Source organism: Leopardus geoffroyi, chromosome D2, assembly GCF_018350155.1.
Source record: "Leopardus geoffroyi isolate Oge1 chromosome D2, O.geoffroyi_Oge1_pat1.0, whole genome shotgun sequence".
Taxonomy (NCBI): Eukaryota; Metazoa; Chordata; class Mammalia; order Carnivora; family Felidae; genus Leopardus; species Leopardus geoffroyi.
The window spans coordinates 30,489,633-30,514,250 of NC_059334.1; the positions used below are offsets into that span (position 1 = coordinate 30,489,633).

Here is a 24,618-nt window from a genome sequence, read left to right on the forward strand (position 1 = left end):
GGGTGGGCTAAATGGGTAGTACTGTCTCTTCCTCTCCACGCGGTGGAACTGACTGGTCGGCCTCAGTTGCTTGTGCTGAAAGATGCCGGGGAAACTCCTTAGTGACGTGGATTTGGACTCAGACACGGCCATGGAAAAACTGGAGACACCGCGAAAGCAGAATGCGAAGGTGCCACCGGGGGCTGAGGGTCCTAGGGTGCTGAGAGGAGTGGGGTACAGGATGGGCGGGGGTCCGGCTAAGGAGCCCGTGGCGCACACGCGGACCCGGCGCGTCCAGAGACCGGCCGTGGGGCGCCGGGGAGCTGTGCCGGCGACGGGCGCAGGCGGACCGGAGCTGGGGTGAGCACCGCTCCCATGTGGTTCTGGAGTCTGGGCGCCCCGCACCTGGTGCGCAGTAAGATGTTCACGGTTGGGCCCCACGTTGCTGGCTCAGGCTCAGACCTGACCGGGTTTGAGCGTGCGCGGAGGGAATTGTCAGTCCTGGTAGAGACTGAAGCTTTAGCCTAGACTAGCCACACCTCAAACCCACCTGCACACGTGGGCGGCGTGAGCAGTGACATTTTACTGTAGTAGTTCGGGAAATACAGTTTTTTTTTCGGTAAGCAACCTTTAGAAGATGAAGTAATTCAGTTCGGCTTAAGGTCTATTGACCAGATTTCCCGTGGAAATGTAACGTGTTGTGGTGCTAACGGCACACCGTATTTTTGATAGAGGCCAGCAGTGTGTAGTGGTCTTAAGTTACCTTGATACCTGTCTGCCTCTTTACTGTTACTTCCTTAGTGATTTCACTTGTGACTGGGTGTCTGTTCTGAAATAAGGTCAGTCAGTGAGAACAAACATTGTCCCTGAATTTGTATCCTACATGATTTAGAATTTCCTTTCCTTGGCTGTTTATGGGCCTTTTTGATGGGGAGCTTTTACAACAGCAATATTTTGGCGTTGTAGGAAGCCGAGGGAGCACAGACCTGTCCCCGCAGGTGGGGAGGAAGTGGTCCTGGTTTGCCTGCTCAGCGTCAGTGAAGGTATTCAGTTGTGGGATGGTCAAGTGAAGAGGGACACGGCCAAACTCCATTACATTCCAAGAGAGGCCACTGAGTTAGGAAATCCTCTTACTTAGTGGAGCGAAGGAATGAAAGAACTGAGATCTCGTGGGGGAGACCAGATTATTTTTCAGATGTCTGAAAGATGATCATGTGGGAAAGATCACCCTCATCTGTGATTTGAGAGTGGAGGCGGGGCCTGAAGTTTCAGGGAGGCTGATTTCAGCTAAATGTTCTAGTCTTCATATTTCTGTGATTGGCCTTTCAGAAAGGTTTTAACAGAGGCTAAGCACCTGTCTATTTGATTTCAGTAATATTAAGTAATTAACTTTCAGGAATAGGAAAAGTTGGAAAAGGTCACACATTTCAGGTAGGAGCCGTAGTCTGATTTGGCTTTGAGGTTTCACCCATTCCATTTCCTAGTAACTTATGCTTTTTTTTCCTCTTTAAATTAGATCATCTTTTTTTTCTTATCGCGTGATGATTGTGGGGTGATAGATTGTGGGATTTTATAGCTTTTTGGTTCATAAAGTGTCTCTGTAAATTCATTTGCACTTGTCACATAGCCAAGACAGATATTATGAATTCTAGCAGAGAAAGAAATCTGCTTAATATTGTCCATCTGTGGACATATGTGGCCTTATTGCTCTATTAGAATTAAATTAAACTGTACTTGATCACTTTCTGTAGTTGTACCTCTTGACGACTCCTGGAGCATCCCATAAGAAACCCCAAATCTCTTATGAAAACTTGATTTTACAACTTGTTCAACCAACATGAATTAAATAGTTGCGAAGAGGCATTCTCTTCTGAGCTCATGAAGTCATTGATATACAATGTACTTATTTCCATATAACTAAGAAATGGTACTAAAAAGCATAGTGTTTTGTCTTATTGAAAGGAGAAGGTACAGACGTTGAAAAATGCCCCCAAATTGTGTTCTTCATAATTACATGATCTTGAAATAATCGAGAATTGATGCATCATACAAATGTATACATGCTTTGCTCAGTAGTTTGTATTTTTTAATTTCTTAGAAGGGTAAAAAAGAGAAGCCAAAGTCTAATAAGACTGAAGAGGCAACAGAAGTAAAGGAAGAAACTATTTCCCCCAAAGCCAAAAAAATTAAAAAGAAAGCCGAGTCTTCTGAGATTGACATGAATTCTCCTAAATCCAAAAAGGCAAAAAAGAAAGAGGAGCCATCTCAGGATGACATTATTTCTCCTAAAACCAAAAGTGTGAAGAAACCAAAGGAGTCCTTTGAAAAGAAAGTTGTTTCTCCTAAAACCAAAAAAGTAATGAAAAGTGAGGAGCCTTCTGAAGAAGAAATAGGTGCTCCTAAGCCGAAGAAGATGAAAAAAGAAAAGGAAATGAATGGAGACATTGGAGAGAAAAGCCCCAAACTGAAGAATGGATTCCCTCATTCTGGACCTGTCTCTAACTGCAGTGAAGAAAGTAACAGTGAATTAGAGCAGGTAAAGTTGCATTTTCATATGTAGAGCGTATCTTTCATTGTGGTTTCAGATAAATAAGGAGGTAATTGCTACCTAGAGGCAACAGAAGCAGGAGAAAATTTGATGTGTTGACACTTTATGGGGGGTCCCTTGAGCTGCATGCTGCCTGCATTCAGGGTAAGACTTCATCTTAAAAATAGCTTAAAGTTAGAATGTTTCCTTTGCAAAGAAACAGGCCTATTTAAGTTTAGGGAATGTCTTCTCTCCACGTCTGCTTATTTGCAAGTCAGAAATTAAAAGGATAGATTATAGTTATGCAGATAGGCCCTAGCTTCCCTCTGAGGGGTTTCACCAAAAAATCTTAATTAGTAGATTTACTGAAAAGGATTTTGTTTGATTTTGCATAAGTTTTTGTTTGGCCATTAACTCAAGTTGAACCCGATGATTGGATGTCCACTTGGAAGTAGTTCTGTTACCTTTCAGAAACTCAGTCATCAAAGAAATCCTAATTCTAATAATTTTCTGTTTGCCATAGGTCATAATCAACATTTAAATTTTTTTTCCTTGGTTCATATCCAGGTGCCCCTCAAAATAAATAGGTAAATAAATAAATTTTTTTTTTCTGATTATAAATAAGTGATTTACAGAATTAGGAAAATACAGAAATTTGGGGCACCTGGATGGCATCTGACTTAGGCTCAGGTTCTGATCTTAATGGTTCATAGGTTTGAGCCCCAGGTCAGACTCTGTGCTGATGGTTCAGAGCCTGGAGCCTGTTTCTGATTCTGTGTCTCCCTCTCTTGCTGCCCCTTCCCCACTTGCTGTCTCTCTCTCAAAATAATAAAAAACATAAAAACATTTTGTTTGCTAAAAACAAAAAGTTCCCTAGAATTTCCGCATTCATTAATTCGGTAAATATTAAATACTCATTAGGTATAGAGGTAACCTGTTGTTGAATGCTGTTTCTTTACAGTACTTTATATATATATATATATGTGTGTGTGTGTGTATATATATATATATATATATATATATATGACTTTTTTATCAGATTAGGATTGTACTCTATGCAATCTTGTCTCCTGCCTTTCCACTTTTATTTAAACATTATATTCTATTTTTTTAATGTTTACTTTTTGAGAAAAAGAAAAAGACAGAGCATGAGCGGGGGAGGGGCAGAGAGAGAGGGAGACACAGAATCCGAAGCAGGCTCGAGGCTCTGAGCTATCAGCACACAGCCTGATGGGGGCTTGAACCCATGAACCACGAGATCATGACCTTAGCCGAAGTCGGCGCTTAACCGACTGAGCCACCCAGGCACCCCTAAATAATAAATATTTTCATTGGTTCCATAATCCATTATATAAATGTTTAGAAAATCACTTAATTCCTGTATTGAGCATTTAAATTTTTTACTATCAAATAATGCCACAGTGACCACTTTGTCGTAAATGTTTGTTTCTTATTTTCTGTGAATATATGTGAAAGATGTGGCTATGCAAAAGGGTTAATGACCTGTTCAGCAGTATAGTAGTCCCCCCTCATCTGATGTTTTTCTTTCTGGGGTTTCAATTGCCCCCTGTCAACCACGTTCAAGAGTAAATGATTCTCCTCCTGACACATTGTCAGAAGGACAGTAGTAGCCTGATGCTGCATCACAATGCCTACGTCATTCACCTCACTTCATGTCATCACATAGGCATTTTATCAATCCTGTATCATCACAAGAAGTATGAGTACAGTACAGGAAGATATTTAGAGAGAGACCACATTTGCATAATTTTTATCATGATCTATTGTTATAATTGTTCCAGTTTATTATTAGTTATTGTCATTAGTTTGTTACTGTGCCTAATTTATAAGTTAAACTTTATCTTGGGTATGTGTGCATAGTAGAAAACAGTATATTTAAGGTTCTGTACTATTCAGGTATCCACTAGGGGTCTCCCCTGTGGATAATGGAGGACTCCTATATATTGGTATGGGATGGCAACAGAATAGTTTTTAGTTGAGACCGAATCTGCCTTTACTAGCCACACGTAGTATATCTACAGTATATATTTGCATGTTCCTTTTGTTAGGGTTTTATAGATGATTATGATTTCCTTTTTGGATCTTAATTTACCTACCAAAGTTTCTCTGTCTTTGTGGTTGATTTAGAAGAGATGTTTTCGAATAGGTTCTTTTGTTTCTTTCTCAGAAGGCGTCTCTGTGACTACCTGTGGGATTAAAGTTACTGATTTCTTTCTGTGGCCCTTTACTTGATAGGAAATACCTGTGGAACAAAAAGAAGGAGCTTTCTCTAATTTTCCCATATCTGAAGAGACCATTAAACTTCTCAAAGGTAATATTTTGGAACTATTGTATAATGTTACTATATATTATTTGGAAGCACTCCACTATTTTTGTTGAGATGAAGGACAATATGTGGAACCACATAATAACTTAGATCTGTATATATAGTATAGGACCATACTGGTGATGGCTTTGCTGTCTCTTAAATAGGTGATTAAATTTTATTCAAACCAATGTGTATATTCAGAAGTGTGAGGACTGATTGTTCTGGTACAAATAAATGGTTCATGCCATTTATTTGTGTGGTTCGTATTTTCTTTGTTATTCTCTCCCGCTTCGTGAGGCATCTCTTCATAATACCACCTTGACTCAGAACTCAGCCTAGCGGTGTGCCTCTGAACAAACTAGGTAGTCACATGTGTGGGTAGGTGTTTTCTGAATCAGGTGTGGCATAGTCTGGACTGCAAATCCAGATTTGGGGCTTCTGTTGACCTGTGGATGAGATTACACGACAAGTAACTAAATTGTAAAAAAAAATGTTTGCTATAATTTGGTACTTTAATTTTTTTTTATTTTTTAGAGAGTGCAAGAGTAGGGGAGGGAGGCAGAGGGGGAGAGAGAGAGAGAGAGAGAGAGACAGTCTCAAGCAGGCTCCATGCTAAGCACGGAGCCTGATGTGGGGCTCAATCCCAGGACACTGGGATCGTGACCTGAGCCAAAATCAAGTTGGACGCTCAACCAGCTGAGCCGCCCAGGCACCCCTAATTTGGTGCTTTAAAGTTTGTTGATATTTTTCAGTCAAGCAGATTCTTCACTACCAGAATACATTGGAGCCTGACTTTGTAGATATTGACAAGAAAGTAGAATTCTTTAATTCTCTAGGACCAGAAACATGGCTGGGATTTTAAGAACTGCAATGTCAGGTAACATGGTAAATTTGTTCACAGGCCGCGGGGTGACCTTTCTGTTTCCGATACAAGCAAAGACATTTCACCATGTCTATAGTGGAAAGGACTTAATTGCACAGGCACGGACAGGAACCGGGAAGACCTTCTCCTTTGCCATCCCTTTGATTGAGAAACTTCAGGGAGAACTACAAGACCGGAAAAGAGGCCGTGCCCCTCGGGTAACTATCTTTAACACAGACCTCAGGGGCTCCAAATCTGTAGTACAGTTTTTTACTGGGTTCTCCTTAAAGTGTTTTTTCCTTTTCCTTTCCTTTCCTTTTTTTTTTTTTTTTTTTTTTGGTATCTTGAGATCTTTATTTGAAGCTAAAGCAGGATTATTCTCTTAAGATTGTTGGCCACAAACCTGTGTATTTAAATATTGTAATCTGCCCCATGGTTGTGACTGCCTGTATTATTAATGCTCTTTGTGTTCCCTTCAAACTATTAGATGCTCCTGCAGCTCACAGGTTTGATCAAGTGTCTGACCATTTTTGCCCAGATGGAAAAAGCAGTTTTAAGTAGAGATGCATGAGTAGAAGGAGGGGTACTCAAAGAGGTGAAGAGGCCAAGCTTCCTTGTCAGGCTGGTGCTCATCAGGTTCATTTCTGGAGAAATTGGCATTTGACAAACCTTAACCTCACTGAAATGCCTATGTGGTCATCATGGTTATGGGTTCTTGTGCTTGACTTTCTGGCCCTGCCTCATTTGTTTACTGGCCTTCCAGTGTCCATACTCACCCCTCATTAATTCATTGTTTATTGCTGTAAACAAATGCAGCATTAAACAAATGAATTTTTCCAGCACTTGGAGTTATTCCAGCCTACACATAGTGGATGTTCAGTAAATATCTGTTGGGTGAATGTATCTGATGAATTAATGAACATTGTTCTTAAGTCACACTTGTTTCATGCTGTTACCCTACTTAAGGATCTGTAGTAGTTTCACGTTTTATGTCTTGTTGGGTCAAACTCCGACTGCTCTGGGATTCAAAGCCCCTCACCATGTTGGTCCTGCCTTAACTTGTCTTTGTTCTACTTTAAGTTTACTGTAATGTAGAGGTTCAGTCGACAGGTTTTGGAGCCCAGCTGTTTGAATTTAAATCCAGGCTTTGCTTCTTAGCCTTTTGGTTCAAAATCTTGTGTGTGTTTATTATAGGTACAGTTGTCAGGTAGGTCAGTAACTTGTGAGAATTACAGAAGAATGTGTAGTAAGTGTGTAGTAGAGCCTGAGACAGTAAAAGCTCAAAGATTAGCTAATGTTGTTATCCTCAGTGGTGTTACTCCTTGCTCGAGTTGTTGCTTTTCCTGGAATGGTTTTTTTAAGTAGTAACAGCTCCACGAAACTCCCCACTTCCTCCAGCCTACTCCGGGCAGCCCTCCTGGAGCACCACATGTTTGGGCATCTACTTCTCTTCTGATTGGTAGGATCACAAACTTTTCTTCTGAGTAGATTTGTCAGGGACTGTATTACATTTGTGATCCTTCCCCACACGAAACTATGTTGCAAAGCACATAATAGATGTTTTGAAAATACTTGGTAGGATGAGTTGAACCTTCTGATGAATTTCAAATTTGTTAAGAAACAAGTACTTCACGATACTTTGAATTCAATGATTAGTTTTTCCTTTTCAGGTACTGGTTCTTGCACCCACAAGGGAGTTGGCCAATCAAGTAAGCAGAGACTTCAGTGACATCACAAGAAAGCTGGCAGTGGCTTGTTTTTATGGTGGAACTCCCTATGGAGGTCAAAGTAAGTAAATCGAAAAGTGAGGGAAGGAGAATGCCAACCATTGTTGGGTGCTCTGGTAGGCTTTCTCTGACCTTGACATCTGTCTTTACCTGGTTTAGTCATTTATAGTAGTTTTCTTTTGTCATCATTGTTTTTAAAAAAGTTTTTTTTAATGTTTGTTTGTTTTTGAGACAGAGAGAGACAGAGTGTGAGTAGGGGAAGGGCAGAGAGAGAGGCAGATACAGCACCAGGCTCCAGGCTCTGAGCTGTCAGCATAGAGCCCAATGCGGGACTCGAACTCACCAGCCATGAGATCATGACCTGAGCTGAAGTCAGACGCTCAACCAACACGACCCAGGCGCCCCTCTTTCATCATTACTGTTTAAAGATGGTCAAGAACATCGTCCTGCGTAATGATGCGTAAAATCCTGTATATAGTTCTTTGGAGTTTTGTGTTATTTGCCTATGTTTATCTAAAGGAGGCTACAAAGGTATCTTACTGAACCCAAGAGGATAGAGTCCAGGGGGCTCTTAGAACTAGAAGGTCATGATTCAGAGTTACTCTTTTTATCTGTCAAAGAGGATGGATCTGGCTGTTTTGGGGTCTTTGTTTCTTTCTTGCTGTAGGTGGGCCTTCCTCTGAGCCCAGGGGCCAAATGTTGCAGGCCCCTATTGTAGGATTCCGTTACTTACCAGTTCAAGACCTGGAAGCTTTATTAGGTAGAGCAGATAATATAATTCAGGAAGGGATTTAAGGCATTAAAAATGTTAGTATTGGCATGCAATGCTTGTGACTATTTCTTTCCAGCTTTGATTGAGTGAACTAGGCTTTGGCATCAGAAAAGTGTACGTTTGAATTTAGACTCTGCTCACAGTGTGATTTGAAGTTCAGGGTGCTTGATTTTTCTTTTTGTTTGCTTGTGTGAAAAAATAAGTTTACTGAATTCACCCTGCCAGGGGTGTTATGAGGATTGAATTGGAGAATGTAGAGTGCCTGGTGAGACCCCTAGACTGCAAGGGCAGTTGAGTAAAAAATTGCATTATTAACCACCTCACCTCATTATACTGAATTCCATTTTCTTGAACATCTCTGTGCCTTCTGGGAATACTTACCCTTCTACCCTGTCTCATTCTTTCTATACCTGATTACCCTACTGTGTATACAGTTCGTTCTTTCTTCCTTTTTTTTTTTTTTTTTTTAATTATTTTAAAATTTACATCCAAGTTAGCATATAGTGCAACAATGATTTCAGGAGTAGATTCCTTAATGCCCCTTACCCATTTAGTCCTTCCCCCCTCCCACAACCCCTCCAGCAACCCTCTGTTTGTCCTCTATGTTTAAGAATCTCTTATGTTTTGTTTTTATATTATTTTTGCTTCCCTTCCCTTAGTTCGTCTATTTTGTATCTTAAATTCCTCATATGAGTAAAGTCATATGATGTTTGTCTTTCTCTGACTAATTTTGCTTAACATAGTACCCTCTAGTTCCATTGACATAGTTGCAAATGGCAAGATTTCATTCTTTCTGATTGCTGAGTAATACTTCATTATATATATATACCGCATCTTTATCCATTCATCCGTCGATGGACATTTGGGCTCTTTCCATACTTTGGCTATTGTTGATAGTGCTGCTATAAACATCGGGGTGCATGTGCCCCTTCGAAACAGCATACCTGTATCCCTTGGATAAATACATACTAGTGCAATTGCTGGGTCCTAGGGTAGTTCTATTTTTAATTTTTTGAGGAAGCTCCATACTGTTCCAGAGTGGCTGCACCAGCTTGTATTCCCACCAGCAATGCAAAAGAGATCCTCTTTCTCCGCATCCTCGCCAACATCTGTTGTTGCCTGAGTTGTTTATGTTAGTCATTCTGACAGGAGTGAGGTGATAATCTCATTGTGGTTTTGATTTATATGTCCCTGATGATGATGTTGAACATTTTTTTCATGTATCTCTTGGCCATCTGGATGTCTTCTTTGGAGAAGTGTCTATTCATGTCTTTTGCCAATTTCTTCACTGGATTATTTGTATTTTGGGTGTTGAGTTTGCTAAGTTCTTTATAGATTTTGGATACTAACCCTTTATCTGATATATCATTTGCAAATATATCTTCTCCAGTTCCATCGGTTGTATTTTAGTTTTGTTGATTGTTTCCTTTGCTGTGCAGAAGTTTTTTATTTTGATGAGGTCCCAAGAGTTCATTTTTGCTTTTGTTTTCCTTGCCTCTGGAGACGTGTTGAGTAAGAAGTTGCTGCGGTCGAGGTCAAAGAGGTTTTTGCCTGCTTTCTCCTCAAGAATTTTGATGGCTTCCTGTCTTACATTTAAGTTTTTCATCCATTTTGAGTTTATTTTCGTGTATGGTGTAAGAAAGTGGTCCAGGTTCATTTTTCTGCATATCACTGTTCAGTTTTCCCAGCACCATTTGCTGAAGAGACTGTCTTTACTCCATTGGATATTCTTTCCTGCTTTGTCAAAGATTAGTTGGCCATAAGTTTGTGGGTCCATTTCTGGGTTCTCTGTTCTGTTCCATTGATCTGAGTGTCTGCTCTTGTGCCCATACCGTACTGTCTTGATGATTACAGCTTTGTAATGCAGCTTGAAGTCTGCGATGGTGATGCCTCCAGCTTCAGTTTTCTCTTTCAGGATTGCTTTGGCTATGCGGGTCTTTTCTGGTTCCATACAAATTTTAGGATTGTTTATTCTAGCTCTGTGAAGAATGCTGGGTTATTTTGATAGAGATTGCTCGTATTTCTTTAAGATTCTCATTCTAGGGGCACTGGGGTGGTTCAGTCACTTGGGTGACCAACTGTTGATTTCAGCTCAGGTCATGATCTCATGGTTTGTGGGATTGAGCCCCATGTTGGGCTCTGCTCTGAGAGTGTGGAGCCTGCTTGAGATTCTCTCTGCTCCTCCCCCACTCGTGCTCGCTTGCTCTTTCTTTCTTTCTCTCTCTCTCTCTCTCTCCCTCCCTCCCTCCCTCTCCCTCTCCCTCCCTCCCTCCCTTTCACCCTCCCTGTCTCCTTCAAAATAAATAAACTTAGACAAAAAAAAGATTCTCATTCTCAGTTTGTCTGTGAAACCTTGACACTTTGTGTTACCAAAGAAGTCCTTCTTTCCTGGTGCTTCCATCTCCCACTGGTGCATTTTTCTGGACTGTCACTTCTTATCTGTTCTTCCCACTAGATTCAGGAGTGCCTTGAGTATCTTTATCTTTGATACTTAGCATATTACCTTGTATTGTAGTTAACATTTTAGAATAAAAATATATTTAATTGATACCTGAGACTAATAAAAGGATTTAAAACCTAGTATATCTTATTGATGTTTTTTATAGTTGAACGCATGCGGAATGGGATTGATATCCTGGTTGGGACTCCAGGTCGTATCAAAGACCACCTGCAGAATGGCAAGCTAGATCTCACCAAACTTAAGCATGTTGTCCTGGATGAAGTTGACCAGATGTTAGATATGGGGTTTGCTGATCAAGTGGAAGAGATTTTAAGTGTGGCATACAAGAAAGGTAAGCTCCAAATTCAAGGAAGTGATAAAAGGATTACAGGAAGGGTGGTGATTAAGTGGTCTTCTAAGAGTTAAATGAAGCCTTAAACTGGGGGATGATTTATTTTATTTAGGAAACTTAAATTAAAAAAAAAAAACAAACCATGATTTATCACATAATAATGGGGAAAGTAAAAGATAAAAGAAGAAAATTTGATACTCTGCCAGCTTGGCGTGTTTTGCTTTTGGTCTATTTCTTCCTGACTTTGTACTATTGTTGCATATGTGTGTGTGTTAATTATAATCTTATGCATATAAAAATTTGGCATTACACTCCATGAAGAGGTTTTGCCATGATTTAATTCCATCTGTGTATTTTGATTTTTAGATAATACAAATAATTCTGTCTATAGACATTTGTATGCAAATAGCTTCCTTCACGCCTCAGTATTTGGAATTTATTTTTTAGGGTAGATGTCCAGAAATGAAGTTACCAAGTTGAAAGTTATAAATAGTTCATGTTTCTCGATGTACATTGTCAAGTTGCTCTCCAAAAGGGCTCTACTTATTTACCCCACCATTTGAAATACTGTATGAAAATGCAGTGTTATTCAAAGAGCAAACTAAAAAAGGGGGGCTGGGGTGGGGCTAGGGAAGTTTTTTAGTACCTGACCTCAAAGAATGAATAGACTGGAATTCTAAACTCAAAATACTCAGGAAATGCTAGAGAGTAGAGACGAATATAGAATCTAATCTGTGTTGGTGTTTATTGTAGGTTATTTACTTAGTGATCTAAACGAGGTGGTTACTGGTCTTGATGAACAGGTGTTTTCCAGGTGACAGGTCTCATAATGGACAGATTTCCTTCGTGGTTCATTAAGGCCAGGGTCAGAAAGCAAAATAATTTTAAAGTACTTTTGGTATTTCAGGTCTCCTTTACATAAATTACATAGGAAGTATTTCTTTGCCCATTAGGAATCTTTGTGTCTTTCATTTCTGTGTCATCAGTGCCTGGCTTGGCCTCAGGCAGTTGCTGTTGCATGTTGATTGGGGAAGAACTGGGTGAGGTGGAGTACTGTAGGCTTATTTGGGTTATTCATACTGACTTTTTTTCCCCCCAAAGATTCGGAAGACAATCCCCAAACATTGCTTTTTTCTGCAACCTGCCCTCATTGGGTATATAATGTTGCTAAGAAATACATGAGATCTACATATGAACAGGTGGACCTCATTGGTAAAAAGACTCAGAAAACGGCAATAACTGTGGAGGTAAATGATTTATTCAGTTAGAATTTTGTGTATCATTTTTTCCCTGTCTGATAATATTAAGACTGGAAAATACAAACTGTTTTTCCAGATAAATACTAAATCCATGTGAGGATCCAGTAAAGATCTATTTCTGTTTGTGTTGTGTGTGGTTATCTGTGTTCTCTAAGTTTCATTATCTGGTACTCTGATTTCAAAACCTTTCGGAATCTATCTGTGTGAATTTTGTAAATAGAAAGAAATTACACTAGAATTGATTGACTTTTTTTTTTTTTTTTTAAGATTATGTTTTTAAGTTGTCTCTACACAAAATGTGGGGCTTAAACGCACAATCCCAAGAGTTGCATGCTCTACCAATTGAGCCAGCCAGGTGCCCCAACACCTAGAATTTAAACACTCAAGGGCAGCAGAGATATCTAGTACTTTGTTTTGAAGCTGTTTTCATTTTAGGGCCCAGCACCTAGAATTCCTTTCACCCAAGGAATAGACATGCACGCTAACTGACTAATCGCAGTTTTAAGTGGATGAAAGGACAAAAAAAATACTGAAATTTTTCTCTTGTCAATTCCTTGGTTTCCTGTATGAATCAAGGGAATGGCATTTCTTCTTTTGTTTTCCTGGTTAGTTCAGAAAACAGAGGAACCAGATGCTCTTTGGAGAAAGGGGAATGGCTCTCTGTGTTAATGAGTTTGGGTTTTTTCTCTACACAGTGGTGGCGGCAGTCTGCTCTAGTCCATAGCCGCTAGTGTTGAGCAGGTGATTTCAGGTTCCAGGTGGGCTTTACTAAATAGATCTTTTTTCCACTCCTATAAGCACCTGGCTATCAAGTGCCACTGGACTCAGAGGGCAGCAGTTATTGGGGATGTGATCCGAGTATATAGTGGTTTTCACGGGCGCACTATCATCTTCTGCGAGACCAAGAAAGAAGCCCAGGAGTTGTCACAGAATGTGTCCATAAAGCAGGTTGGTTCTTCCCCCTTTTTCCTGTAGGGAGGAAGCATCTTTCAACTGATAGACCCCATTAACATTTTAGAGTTCACCTGATCTGACAGTCTCCTCTCACAGATGAGGAAACAGTGTCTCAAACCCAAGGTTACACTGACAAAGTAGGTTTGATCAGTTTGTCTAGTGTTTTTTTACCTAGTAAATATAGCTGGACACAGTTGATCTAACGACCAAGGAGTAGAAAAAATTTGAGGTTTGTCCGTGTAAGGCATATGTTTTTCCCTTTACGTTATTTTCAGCAGAACTATCACCAAAATCCGAATGTCCTTACAGCCCTGATGTGTTGTGTTAAAAGTAGCTGGATTGTTGGATCTGGTGTTCTTATGCCAGTTTATTTCTTTGGCAGGATGCCCAGTCATTACATGGAGATATTCCTCAGAAGCAGAGAGAAATCACTCTGAAAGGTTTTAGAAATGGTGATTTTGGAGTTTTGGTTGCAACCAATGTTGCTGCTCGTGGGTTAGACATCCCTGAGGTTGATCTGGTTGTACAGAGTTCTCCACCAAAGGTAAGTGTTCTGTACTACAGTTTTGTTTTGTTTTGTTTTGTTTTGGTTTTTGGGGGGAGAGGATACTAAAACAAATTGGAAGTTGTATGGTCTAGTTTCATGTGGTTAGTAATAGCTGTCTCTTTTGAGTGCTAGGAAGCTGTGGTGATTTTTAAAACAAACCTCTTCTGAGGTCCTTCTCTCAGAACTGATAGTTGAGTGGAAATGTGGTCAGTGGCCAGAGGCTGGAAAGATTGTTTCTTGTTGAAGGGAATTTTGGTTGGCTCATGCAGGTAGTGCAGTTGTGAACTGGGCTTTGAAGATGGGTAGGACTCCGGCAGGGTGAGGGTAGCATAAACCCATGAACTACAGGATAAAGAAGGGAAAAAAGACCTGTGATTAATAGCCTCTGTGGGTGATGAGAACCTCTTAGGGAGGGGGCCGAAGCATCAGGTTATGTGGTATGAACAGTGCTTCCTGTAAGTAAAAGTTGGTCTGAAGGAGCCTGCTCTGCTCCCATCACTTCAAACGTGAGGACCCCCACAAATTGGCAGATTCCTCAGGATTAAAGGATGTTTTACAATGATAGAAAAAATACCTGATTACTGTGAAGTCACCAGTTCTTACAAAGGAAGTCTGATTAGTGTGTGACATACATGTTGTTTAAGGGAGCCTGTTAGAACTGTGCTGTCTGATTTGATGGCCACAGCTATGTGTAGCTGTTCAGCACTGGAAACAGTCTGAATTGACATGTGTGTTCTAAATGTAATATACACATTGGGGTTTTGTTTATATTTTAAACTTTCTATTATGTACTCTGGATTTTGAAGACATACAAAAAAAGAATGTAAAATATCTCAGTGATCTGTTTTTTTATGTGGATAGTATATTGAAGTGATATAACTTAGATATATTGAGTTAAAGAAGATATATCATTAAGTTTTTTTTTTTTTTTTTTTCAACGTTTATTTATTTTTGGGACAGAGAGAGACAGAGCATGAATGGGGGAGGGGCAGAGAGAGAGGGAGACACAGAATCGGAAACAGGCTCCAGGCTCTGAGCCATCAGCCCAGAGCCTGACGCGGGGCTCGAACTCACGGACCGCGAGATCGTGACCTGGCTGAAGTCGGACGCTTAACCGACTGCGCCACCCAGGCGCCCCAAGTTTTTTTTTTTTTATAGCGTTTTAGTGGGTTACTACAAAGTTGAAGATTGAAATTACTTATGTGGTTCTGTAGTACAGTACTATTTAGATGATGCTTTTTTCAGATTTGCCCATAGGATAGGAAGTGCTATTCTAGAGGTTTTTTAAAAAATGGTCACAGTTCTTTAAATTGAAGTGCTAAAGAACCGCACACTCTGGGTGTAGATTAAAACCACCACACTTGCCTCTGCATAGACCACTCAGGTCTTTGTCTCTTTTTGTTCAGTGTCACTCATGTCTCTTACTTCAATAGGATGTGGAATCCTACATTCATCGTTCTGGAAGGACGGGCAGAGCTGGAAGGACGGGGATTTGCATCTGCTTTTATCAGCACAAGGAAGAATATCAGTTAGCACAAGTGGAGCAAAAAGCGGTAAAACTATGTTCTTAGCTTTTCATTCAGCAAATGTTGAATTCTAAAGTCAGTCTTTGTTTTTTGTTATTCGATTTTTATTAATTTTAAGTTTTTATTTCTAGCATGTTGCCATAACTGAAAGCTTGTTAGGTACATGTTGTTTTATACGTTGTACTATAACATAAAGCCCCTTTTGAATGAAATAAGTTTGCATTTGAAAGCAGTGGTTTTGTTTTTATATTTACAATTACATGGGTTATTTTTATGTTTGAAAGGCAGTTTTCAGACAATGATAACATGAACACACCCCAAATATTTAAGCATAGATTAGGGGGTTATAGGAATTACTTTAAAACCAAAAGGATAAATTTAAAATGGAGAGAGGAGACTGATTTTTCTGACAGATTAATCCCTCCCCATATCCAGACTTATGGAGGAGAGGAGCACTTTACAGTGCAGAAAGCAAGCACTCCCTGGCCAGGGTGATTGTCATTAACAGCAGTGATTAGCATATGCCTTGAGAATGATGTGATGAGATAGCATTCATCTCTGGTTTTCTTCCCCCAAATCCATAATCTCAGTCTTGAGCACGCAAAGAACCCGAGGCAGCCTCACAGTGAGGGACAGAATTCTATAAAATACTTTGTCAGCACTCCTTAAAACTATCAAGGTCATGAAAAATCAGGAAAGGCAGAAACTGCCAGAGATCAGAGGAGACTAAGAACATATGATCACTGAATGTAATGTGTCACTGGAACAGAATAAGGGTATTTGGAGAAAAACTAGTGACATTCGAATAAACTCTGGAATTCAGTTAATGGTAATGCTGCAGTGTTGGTTTCTTGCCTGTGGCAAATGTACCATAGTACTAATAATAGGGAAATTCAGTGCATAGTGTACAGGAACTCTGGGTACTATATTTGCAACTTTTCTGTAAGCCTAAAACCATTCTAAAATTAAAAGTTTATCTTTTAAATGTGCAATAAGTATGTTTGGTAATATAAAAAATTAGAGAATTTAATCTCAGTGAAAACAATTGATGGCCATATTGTATATTAAACTATGGTTCTTTTTCTTGTAGGGAATTAAATTTAAACGAATAGGTGTTCCTTCTGCAACGGAGATAATAAAAGCTTCCAGCAAAGATGCCATCAGGTATGTTTCCTACCCACTGCTACGTCTGTTGTAGTGCTTGTTCCATTTACTGCCTAGCTTTGTGCAGAAATGAGATTTGGCTATCGGATTTATGTATTGACAACTTACAACCTATTTGTTATAAAAATAGACTGTGCTTAAGTAAAATTTTACAAAACAAAAGTCCTAATTTGTATTTATCCCTACCCAATCCTCTTCACCAGAAGAAACCATTATTAATAGTTTGGTTTGTCTTGGGTGTTTTAAGGAACCGTATCTTAGATACAGTATGGGCACTTACCGTGTGGAGATTGATTAGATTGGGTCACAAGATTATACTTCACATCATCATCAATCTAGTTCCTCAACTGGTGGGAATGAATTGATTATTTCTTTAAGTTACTCCGAGATGGTGAGGATTAGATTAACTAACAGTGTTTGTCACTGGAGGTGCTACTGGCATTGGGGGCAAGAGAATTATTTCGTGGGATTGTGCTACAAATTGATGGATAGTTAGTTGTTTAGCATCTCTGGCTAGGCAGTGTATGCTGGGGGGCGAGTGGGGTTGACATTATGAAAACCAGAAGGTCCTGACTATTTTCCAAACGTTTCCAAATGGTGGCCTACATTCTCTGCTTAAGAGAACCACTGAATCGGGGGCGCCTGGGTGACTCGGTTGGGTGTCTGACTTCAGCTCAGGTCATTAGAGCCCTGTGTTGTGCTCTGTGCTGACAGCTCAGAGCCTGGAGCCTGCTTCAGATTCTGTGTGTGTCTCTCTCTCTCTCTCTCTCTCTCTCTCTCTCTCTCTCTCTCCCCACCTCCCCCACTCACACTCTCTCTCTTCTTCAAAAATAAATAAACTTAAAAAATAAAAAAAAAAAACCACTGAGTCTGAGGGGCACCTGGGTGTCTTAGTCAGTTGAGCATCTGACTTCGGCTCAGATCATGATCTCATGGTTCGTGGGTTCAAGCCCTACATCAGGTTCTATGCCAACAGTGCAGAGCCTGCTTGAGATTCTTGCTCTTTCCTCTCTCTCTCCTGCTCCTGCTTTCTTTCTCTCCTTTGACCTTCCCCTGCTCCTGTTTTTTTTTTTCTCTCTCAGAATACATAAAACTTAAAACAAATTTTTTTCAGAGTTTATTTAGAGCATGTGCACTCTTGTCTTTCAAATAAGTAAACATTTTTTATAAATAGAAGTCTGTGATCAAAGGAAATGCTTTGTGTTACCATATTAATTAATGGCTCAGGAAAGTTCTCCAAATGAAAATAATTTAACTCGGTAATTTTCAAATTTTTTTTTAGCATGGCATACTTTCAGTATTCTGTAGACTGGGTTCCCTATGACACTACTTAAGGAAATTTGGGATTAGATGGCCAGGAAGGAGAAAAGAGGACAAGCTGGTGGTGTATGTAAGATGTCCTGTAAAGGGGCAGTCTTGCTGAAAGAGGCTGCCTCGGGTGGCCTTGTTCATTTGTGTCCTTTTGAAGATGTGACATTTATTATCACCAAGATAATAGTGATTCTCTAACAAGTGTGTAGTCTCATAAAAAGTCCTTATCATTTTTAACCTGATTTAGAAGCCTTTTTTCCTTTTTATTGCAGAATGGAGGGGCCTCTGGGTGGCTCAATTGGTTGAGCATCTAACTCATGATTTCTGCTCAGGTCATGATCCCAGGGTCCTGGGATTGAGCCCCACATCGGGCTCCATGCTGAGTGTGGAGCTTGTTTAAGATTCTCTCTCTCCCTCTGTTCCTCTACCCTGCTTGGGTGCGTGCACGCTCTTTCTCCCTCTCTCTAAAACTAAAAAAAAAAGTTAAAAAGGGGGCACCTGGGTGGCTCAGTCGGTTGAGCGTCCGACTTTGGCTCAGGTCACGAACTCGTGGTTTGTGAGTTCGAGCCTCACGTCGGGCTCTGTGCTGATAGCTCAGAGCCTGGAGCCTGCTTCTGATTCTGTGTCTCCCTCTCTCTCTGCCCCTCCCCTGCTCATGCTCTGTCTCTCTGTCTCTCTGTCTCTGTCTCTGTCTCTCTCTGTCATAAATATTAAAAAAATAATAATTAAAAAAAAGTTAAAAAAAGAATGGAGATAGCTATAGTATTTTTTGATCGGTAAAGTAGCATATGCTTATTATTGTAAGAAATGTTCAGGGGCACCTGGGTGGCTCAGTCAGTTAAGCATTGGACTTTGGCTCAGGTCACGATCTCACAGTTCATGGGTTTGAGCCCCGTATTGGGCTCTGCACTGACAGTGAGGAGCCGGCTTGGAATTTTCTCTCCCCCTCTTTCTCTGCCCCTCCCCCACTCATGCTTTCTCTGCAAATAAATAAATAAATTTAAAAAAGAAATGTTCAACATCTTTAATATCACTTTCAGTAGCAGCATGGAGTTCCATTATATCTGTCTCATGGTTTATTTAACCAGTCCCATTTTCTTACATGTTTTTTACCCTTTAAAAAAATTTTTTTTTTAATGTTTAGTTTTGTGAAAGAGAGAGTCCACGTGCCCAAGCAGGGGAGGGGCATAGAGATAGAGGGAGACCCAGAATCCAAAGCAGTCTCCAGGCTCAGAGCTGTCAGCATAATGCCGGATGTGGGGCTGAACTCACACCATGAGATCAACACCTAGGCCAAAGTCTGTATACTCTTTCTATATCATAAGTAACACTGTGGTGAACATCTTGATATTTGTTCTGTTATTTCCTTGGGATAAAACTTTGTTTAATTAATTTTAGAGAGCATACGAGCAGGGGAGAGGGGCAGAGAGAGAGGGAGAGAGAATCTTAAGCAGGCTCCATGCTCAGCGCAGAGCCTGACACAGGGCTTGAAATCATGACCTAAGCAGAAATCAAGACTCGGATGCTTAACCAAGTGAGCCACCCAGGTGCCCCAGAATGAAACTTTTTTTAATTTGAAAGTAAAATCAAATTAGATGTAATCAAAGGGATGGCTTTCTTTCTTTTATCTTTTAATTAATTTATCTCTTTTGAGAGAGGGAGAGGGAATATAAGCAGGGGAGGGGCAAGGAGAGAGAGAATCCCAAGCAGGCTCCACAATGTCAGTGCAGAGCCCGACATGGGGCTTGATCTCACAAACTGAGATTATTATCTGACCCGAAATCAAGAGTTGGATGCTTAACTGACTGAGCCACCCAGGCACCCTAAGGAATGGATTTATTTTTACAGAAATGTGGTGATTATACATATACATTGCATCAAAGTGATGTGTGTTAGATATATAAAAGATTTGGTTTGGAAGTTACTGATTTATCTTGAGATGCTGTTGTCTTGAAAATGAAATATGTCCGCTCTTTCCTTTCTCTTAACAAATATACTCAATCACACCATAGGCTTTTGGATTCTGTGCCTCCCACTGCCATTGGTCACTTCAAGCAGTCAGCTGAGAAACTGATAGAGGAGAAGGGAGCCGTGGAAGCCTTAGCAGCAGCACTGGCCCATATTTCAGGTGCCACGTCAGTAGACCAGCGCTCTTTGATCAACTCAGATGCGGTAAGGCTTCCTGTCGAACTCTGACACTTGGGGTAATTTTGAGTTTGAGCAGGATTTAAAAGGGTTCAGTTAGACTTCCCAATTGTTTTAACTTTTGTATGAAGGTAGGTATATATATATATAAACAAATCCCATGGAGAAAGAAAGTAGATTACTCATTTCCACTGTCTCAGTTGGGGGCAATGACATTGACTGCTAATGGGCATGTGGTTTATTTTTTGCGTAATAAAACATTTTGGAATTTTAGTTAGTGGTGATGGTTGAAACCTTGTGAATATACTGAAAACCCGTGAATTGTATACTTTAAAATGGTGTACGATATGGTATGTGAATTGTATGTCAGTTTTTTTAATTTTTTCCAACGTTTATTTATTTTTGGGATAGAGAGAGACAGAGCATGAACGGGGGAGGGGCAGAGAGAGAGGGAGACACAGAATTGGAAACAGGCTCCAGGCTCTGAGCCATCAGCCCAGAGCCCGACGCGGGGCTCGAACTCACGGACCGCGAGATCATGACCTGGCTGAAGTCGGACGCTTAACCGACTGCGCCACCCAGGCGCCCCTGTATGTCAGTTTTTTTAATCCTCCAAAGAAAACCTCAGCCACTTAAAGACATAAAAGCATATGATACATTTGGTCAGTATACCTAGAAACTTAAGGTATATGCATTTTTTCCTTTTTTTTTTTTTTAATTGAAATTTTTGAGACAATTGTAGGTTTACATGTAGTTTTAAGAGGTAACACGGAGAGATTCCTTTGTACACTTTGTCCAGTTTCCCTCAGTGGTATCATTTTGCAAAACTATAATGTCACAACTGGGGTACTAACATTGGCACAAACCGTCAGTCTTGTTCAGAGTTCCCAGTCTTACTTGTACTAATTTATGTGATTGTGTTGGGAGAGTGGTGTATGCTTTTAGGAGGAACTTTTCCAGAAATAGTTTAGAGACATGAGGGCAATTTTTTTTATCAGTTAGGTTTGTTTTTGAGACTAATTTTGTTCCCCTTTTTTCTCTTAAGGGCTTTGTGACCATGATCTTACGATGCTCGATTGAAATGCCAAACATTAGTTATGCTTGGAAAGAACTTAAAGAGCAGCTGGGCGAAGAAATTGATTCCAAAGTGAAGGGAATGGTTTTTCTCAAAGGAAAGCAGGTAAGTAATGTTGTGACCCTGCTTTGGTTCAGTAGCTTAATGTGGACAATGAAACACCAAATGTAGGCTTCTCCCTGTTGTGTGGGGATGGTGCATCTTTTTGCTCTGTATATAGTCTTCGCTAGGCGATGTCATCCCTGACCCTCAGTTGCCATTTAGTGATGGACAACTACCTCATCTGGTATCTTTAGCCTGAACTATTTGCGTGCAGTGCTGGACATGAAGTCCCAGCTGCTTCCCTGACATTTCTACTCAGATGGGGTTATTAAACAACATAAAATTATTCAAAATTGAATTCAGAATCTTTAATTCAAACCCAAAATTTTAATTAAAAAAAATTTTTTTAATGTTTATTTATTTTTTTTTTTTAATTTTTTTTTCAACGTTTATTTATTTTTGGGACAGAGAGAAACAGAGCATGAACGGGGGAGGGGCAGAGAGAGAGGGAGACACAGAATCGGAAACAGGCTCCAGGCTCTGAGCCATCAGCCCAGAGCCTGATGCGGGGCTCGAACTCACGGACCGCGAGATCGTGACCTGGCTGAAGTCGGACGCTTAACCGACTGCGCCACCCAGGCGCCCCTTTAATGTTTATTTTTGAGAGATAGAGACACAGAGTGTGAGTGGGTGAGGGGCAGAGAGAGAGGGAGACACAGAATCTGAAGCAGGCTCCCGGCCCCAAGCTGTCAGCACAGAGCCCCACGCGGGGCTCGAACTCACAAACTGTGAGATCATGACCTGAGTGAAGTTGGACGCTTAACCAACTGAGCCACCCAGGCGCCCCGAAAACTAAAATTTTAAATCTTGCCTTCCAAACCTGGTGTTCTTTCTTCTGAGTCTTGCTGTCAGTTAATGGTAGACCAGCACAGCAGTTCTCAAACGGTTTGGTTTCATGACCCTTTTACATTCTTTTTTTTTTTTTTTTTTTTTTTTTTTAATTTTTTTTTTTTCAACATTTTTATTTATTTTTGGGACAGAGAGAGACAGAGCATGAACGGGGGAGGGGCAGAGAGAGAGGGAGACACAGAATCGGAAACAGGCTCCAGGCTCTGAGCCATCAGCCCAGAGCCTGACGCGGGGCTCGAACTCACGGACCGCGAGATCGTGACCTGGCTGAAGTCGGACGCTTAACCGACTGCGCCACCCAGGCGCCCCGACCCTTTTACATTCTTAATGAATGGTGAGAGTACCAAAAAGCTTTTGTTTGTGTGGGTTGTATCTATTAGTGTTTACTGTGTTAGAAATGAAAACTGGAATTCGAAAACCAAAGAATACCGTTCCATTTGCCATCAGAGCTGTGGTAGCATCACGGGTAAATGGTGTCCGGGAAACTCTGCTGTGTGCTTATGAGAGCGTGAGAGTGGAAAGGACACATATTTTAGTATTAGGAAAATTGTTTTGACTTTGTGGAACCTCCGCAAAAGATCTCAGGTTTCCCGGGGGGCGTAGACTGTACTTTGTAAACCACTTGCTTAGAGAACCAGATCTGGTTTATCATCACCTCGCTGCATGTCTGTGTTTACCTCCTTAAGGAACTTAAGTATGGGTTACAGTCTCAGCTTTCACATGGCGGATGAGTCTTCACGAGCAGGCTCCTGCTCCCCTTACTGCCTCCTCACTGCTAGTACCTCCACTCTAGCAGTGCCAAGTACACCTTGCTTTCTGTCATTCTAAGTGGCTCAACCCGGTGTTCATAGTATTTTTTTTTCTCCATGTTATTTATGGTGTGGCTTAACCTTGAGTCTCCCTGTGAAGCTTTCCCTGGCCATACAGTAGAGTCGGGGGCACCATATCCATACTTCAGGGTTTTTAGGGCATGCCTTTATTTAGGCAAATTTTATCTTGCTGGGCTTGCTTATTGACTGAGAGCCTTGAAGCCTATGATGTACTCAAGGGCAAAAACGATTTTTTAGTTATCTTTATACTTCAGTGAGTGGCTGGTGTTAAATACGTAATAATTTTGTGAATGATGATCCCCACAAGTGGCAAAATCCATCAGTACCTGATGCGACCTGTGGTTATGGTTGGGTGAGTTGTTGGGTGGAAGTGGGGTGTTCCTCATAAAATGTTGCAGTTAAAGATAGCTAGGGAAGAGGAGTGCCTGTGTCCATTGCAGGGGTGGTTCTAACTACATTTGTGGAAACCAAGAAATAGGATCTCCTTAACTGCAGGTGATGGCACTGCTATGGTCCTATAAAGTATTTATTTTTGTATTTTTAATATATATTTTTAAGTTTACTTATTTTTAGAGACAGAAGGAGAGAGCAGGGGAGGGCCAGAGAGAGAGGGAGAGAGAAAATCCCAAGCAGACTCCTTGCTGTCAGCCCAGAGTCCAATGCGGGGGTCGATCCCATGAACTGTGAGGTCGTGACCTGAGCTGGAATCAAAAGGTGGACGCTCAACCAACTGAGGCACCCAGGAGCCTGTATTTTTTTGTTTAAAAAGAAATGTTTATTTTGTGAGAGAGAGCATGCGTGCGTGCAGGGCTGGGGGGGAAGGGAGGGAGAGGGGGAGAGAGGGAGAGAGAGAGAGAGAATGAATGAATGAATCCTAAGCAAGCATCATGCTGTCATCACAGAGGCCGGAACTCAGAAACCTGTGACATTGTGACCTCAGCTGAAATCCAGAGTCAGGCACTTAACCAACTGAGCCACCCAGGTGCCCCAAAAATGCTATAAAAACCTTTTTATTAGAGCAAGGTGAATTGTGAAAACCTAGAAAATTAACAATGGAAAATCATTTAGTTTTCTACTTTTAGTTAGGTCATCCTGAATAGTAGACACTTTTTCTTACAGAAAGCAGTGTATTTTAATGTAGACCATTGGTTTGGGGGCCATACTGAACAGATGTTTAAAACCTGCTCTATTGCCCAGCTGGGGGCCTTTGACTTAGCCTCTCCAAACCTCTGTTTCTTCAGCTCTAAAATGTAGCTAATAGCTACTTGAGGAATTAGCAGTATGATAGCCAAGAATGATCTCTAACCAGTTCTAAATCATTTTGACTCCCTTTTTAAAGTATCCTTGGGTTTTTGCTGTTGTGCTTTTGGGAGGTATGATATGTGTTGGCATTAGTTGAAAGTCCCATCTAAAATTCATACCTGGAGGGTTTTTTTGGTTTTGTTTTTGAATATAATTTTGAATATTGTCTTTTGGAGCACACTGACAATTGTGGTGAAAGGCTGAATTAACTTGGCATTTGTTTTGATTTCCAGGGGGTTTGCTTTGATGTCCCTACTGCAGCAGTAACAGAGATACAGGTATTCTTTCTCTTGGATTTTGAAGTTAACATTTAAGTTATAAAATGTTCATTATTGAAAACACAGAATAATGGAAAAGGAATCAACAGCTCTAGTCCCTTTACTAAAAGACAATTAAGAGTTAATGAAGTTTAGTATTTTTTTTCTCCTAGCCTTTTTATTCATATATTTTTCTTATTCAGCCTGTTTTCCTTCTTTCCTTTATCTATAGAGTTATGAACAGTATCTAGCTTTTTCCTCCTGTGTATGTTGTATGGGGTTTACATAGACATCTTCAATTGCTCTATC

General features: G+C 40.5%; 1 protein-coding gene and 1 long non-coding RNA gene across 2 annotated transcripts in view; one reads left to right on the top strand and one right to left on the bottom strand.

Annotated features, from left to right (window-relative positions):
* DDX21 (DExD-box helicase 21) overlaps positions 1 to 24,618 on the top strand; it is a 27,912-nt gene continuing 3,294 nt past the window's right edge. Inside the window, exons 1-14 of the mRNA XM_045437632.1 lie at positions 1 to 169; positions 2,078 to 2,515; positions 4,763 to 4,838; positions 5,737 to 5,915; positions 7,368 to 7,485; positions 10,803 to 10,988; positions 12,090 to 12,235; positions 13,046 to 13,195; positions 13,584 to 13,745; positions 15,182 to 15,301; positions 16,365 to 16,438; positions 19,762 to 19,921; positions 20,940 to 21,074; positions 24,286 to 24,330. Of these exons, the coding sequence (XP_045293588.1) occupies positions 83 to 169; positions 2,078 to 2,515; positions 4,763 to 4,838; positions 5,737 to 5,915; positions 7,368 to 7,485; positions 10,803 to 10,988; positions 12,090 to 12,235; positions 13,046 to 13,195; positions 13,584 to 13,745; positions 15,182 to 15,301; positions 16,365 to 16,438; positions 19,762 to 19,921; positions 20,940 to 21,074; positions 24,286 to 24,330 (2,076 nt within the window). The 5' untranslated portion in view covers positions 1 to 82. The remainder of the gene's footprint in view (positions 170 to 2,077; positions 2,516 to 4,762; positions 4,839 to 5,736; positions 5,916 to 7,367; positions 7,486 to 10,802; positions 10,989 to 12,089; positions 12,236 to 13,045; positions 13,196 to 13,583; positions 13,746 to 15,181; positions 15,302 to 16,364; positions 16,439 to 19,761; positions 19,922 to 20,939; positions 21,075 to 24,285; positions 24,331 to 24,618) is intronic.
* Positions 13,765 to 24,618, bottom strand: part of LOC123576606 — a 19,499-nt gene continuing 8,645 nt past the window's right edge. The window contains exon 2 of the long non-coding RNA XR_006701501.1: positions 13,765 to 14,090. This is a non-coding gene — a long non-coding RNA (uncharacterized LOC123576606). The remainder of the gene's footprint in view (positions 14,091 to 24,618) is intronic.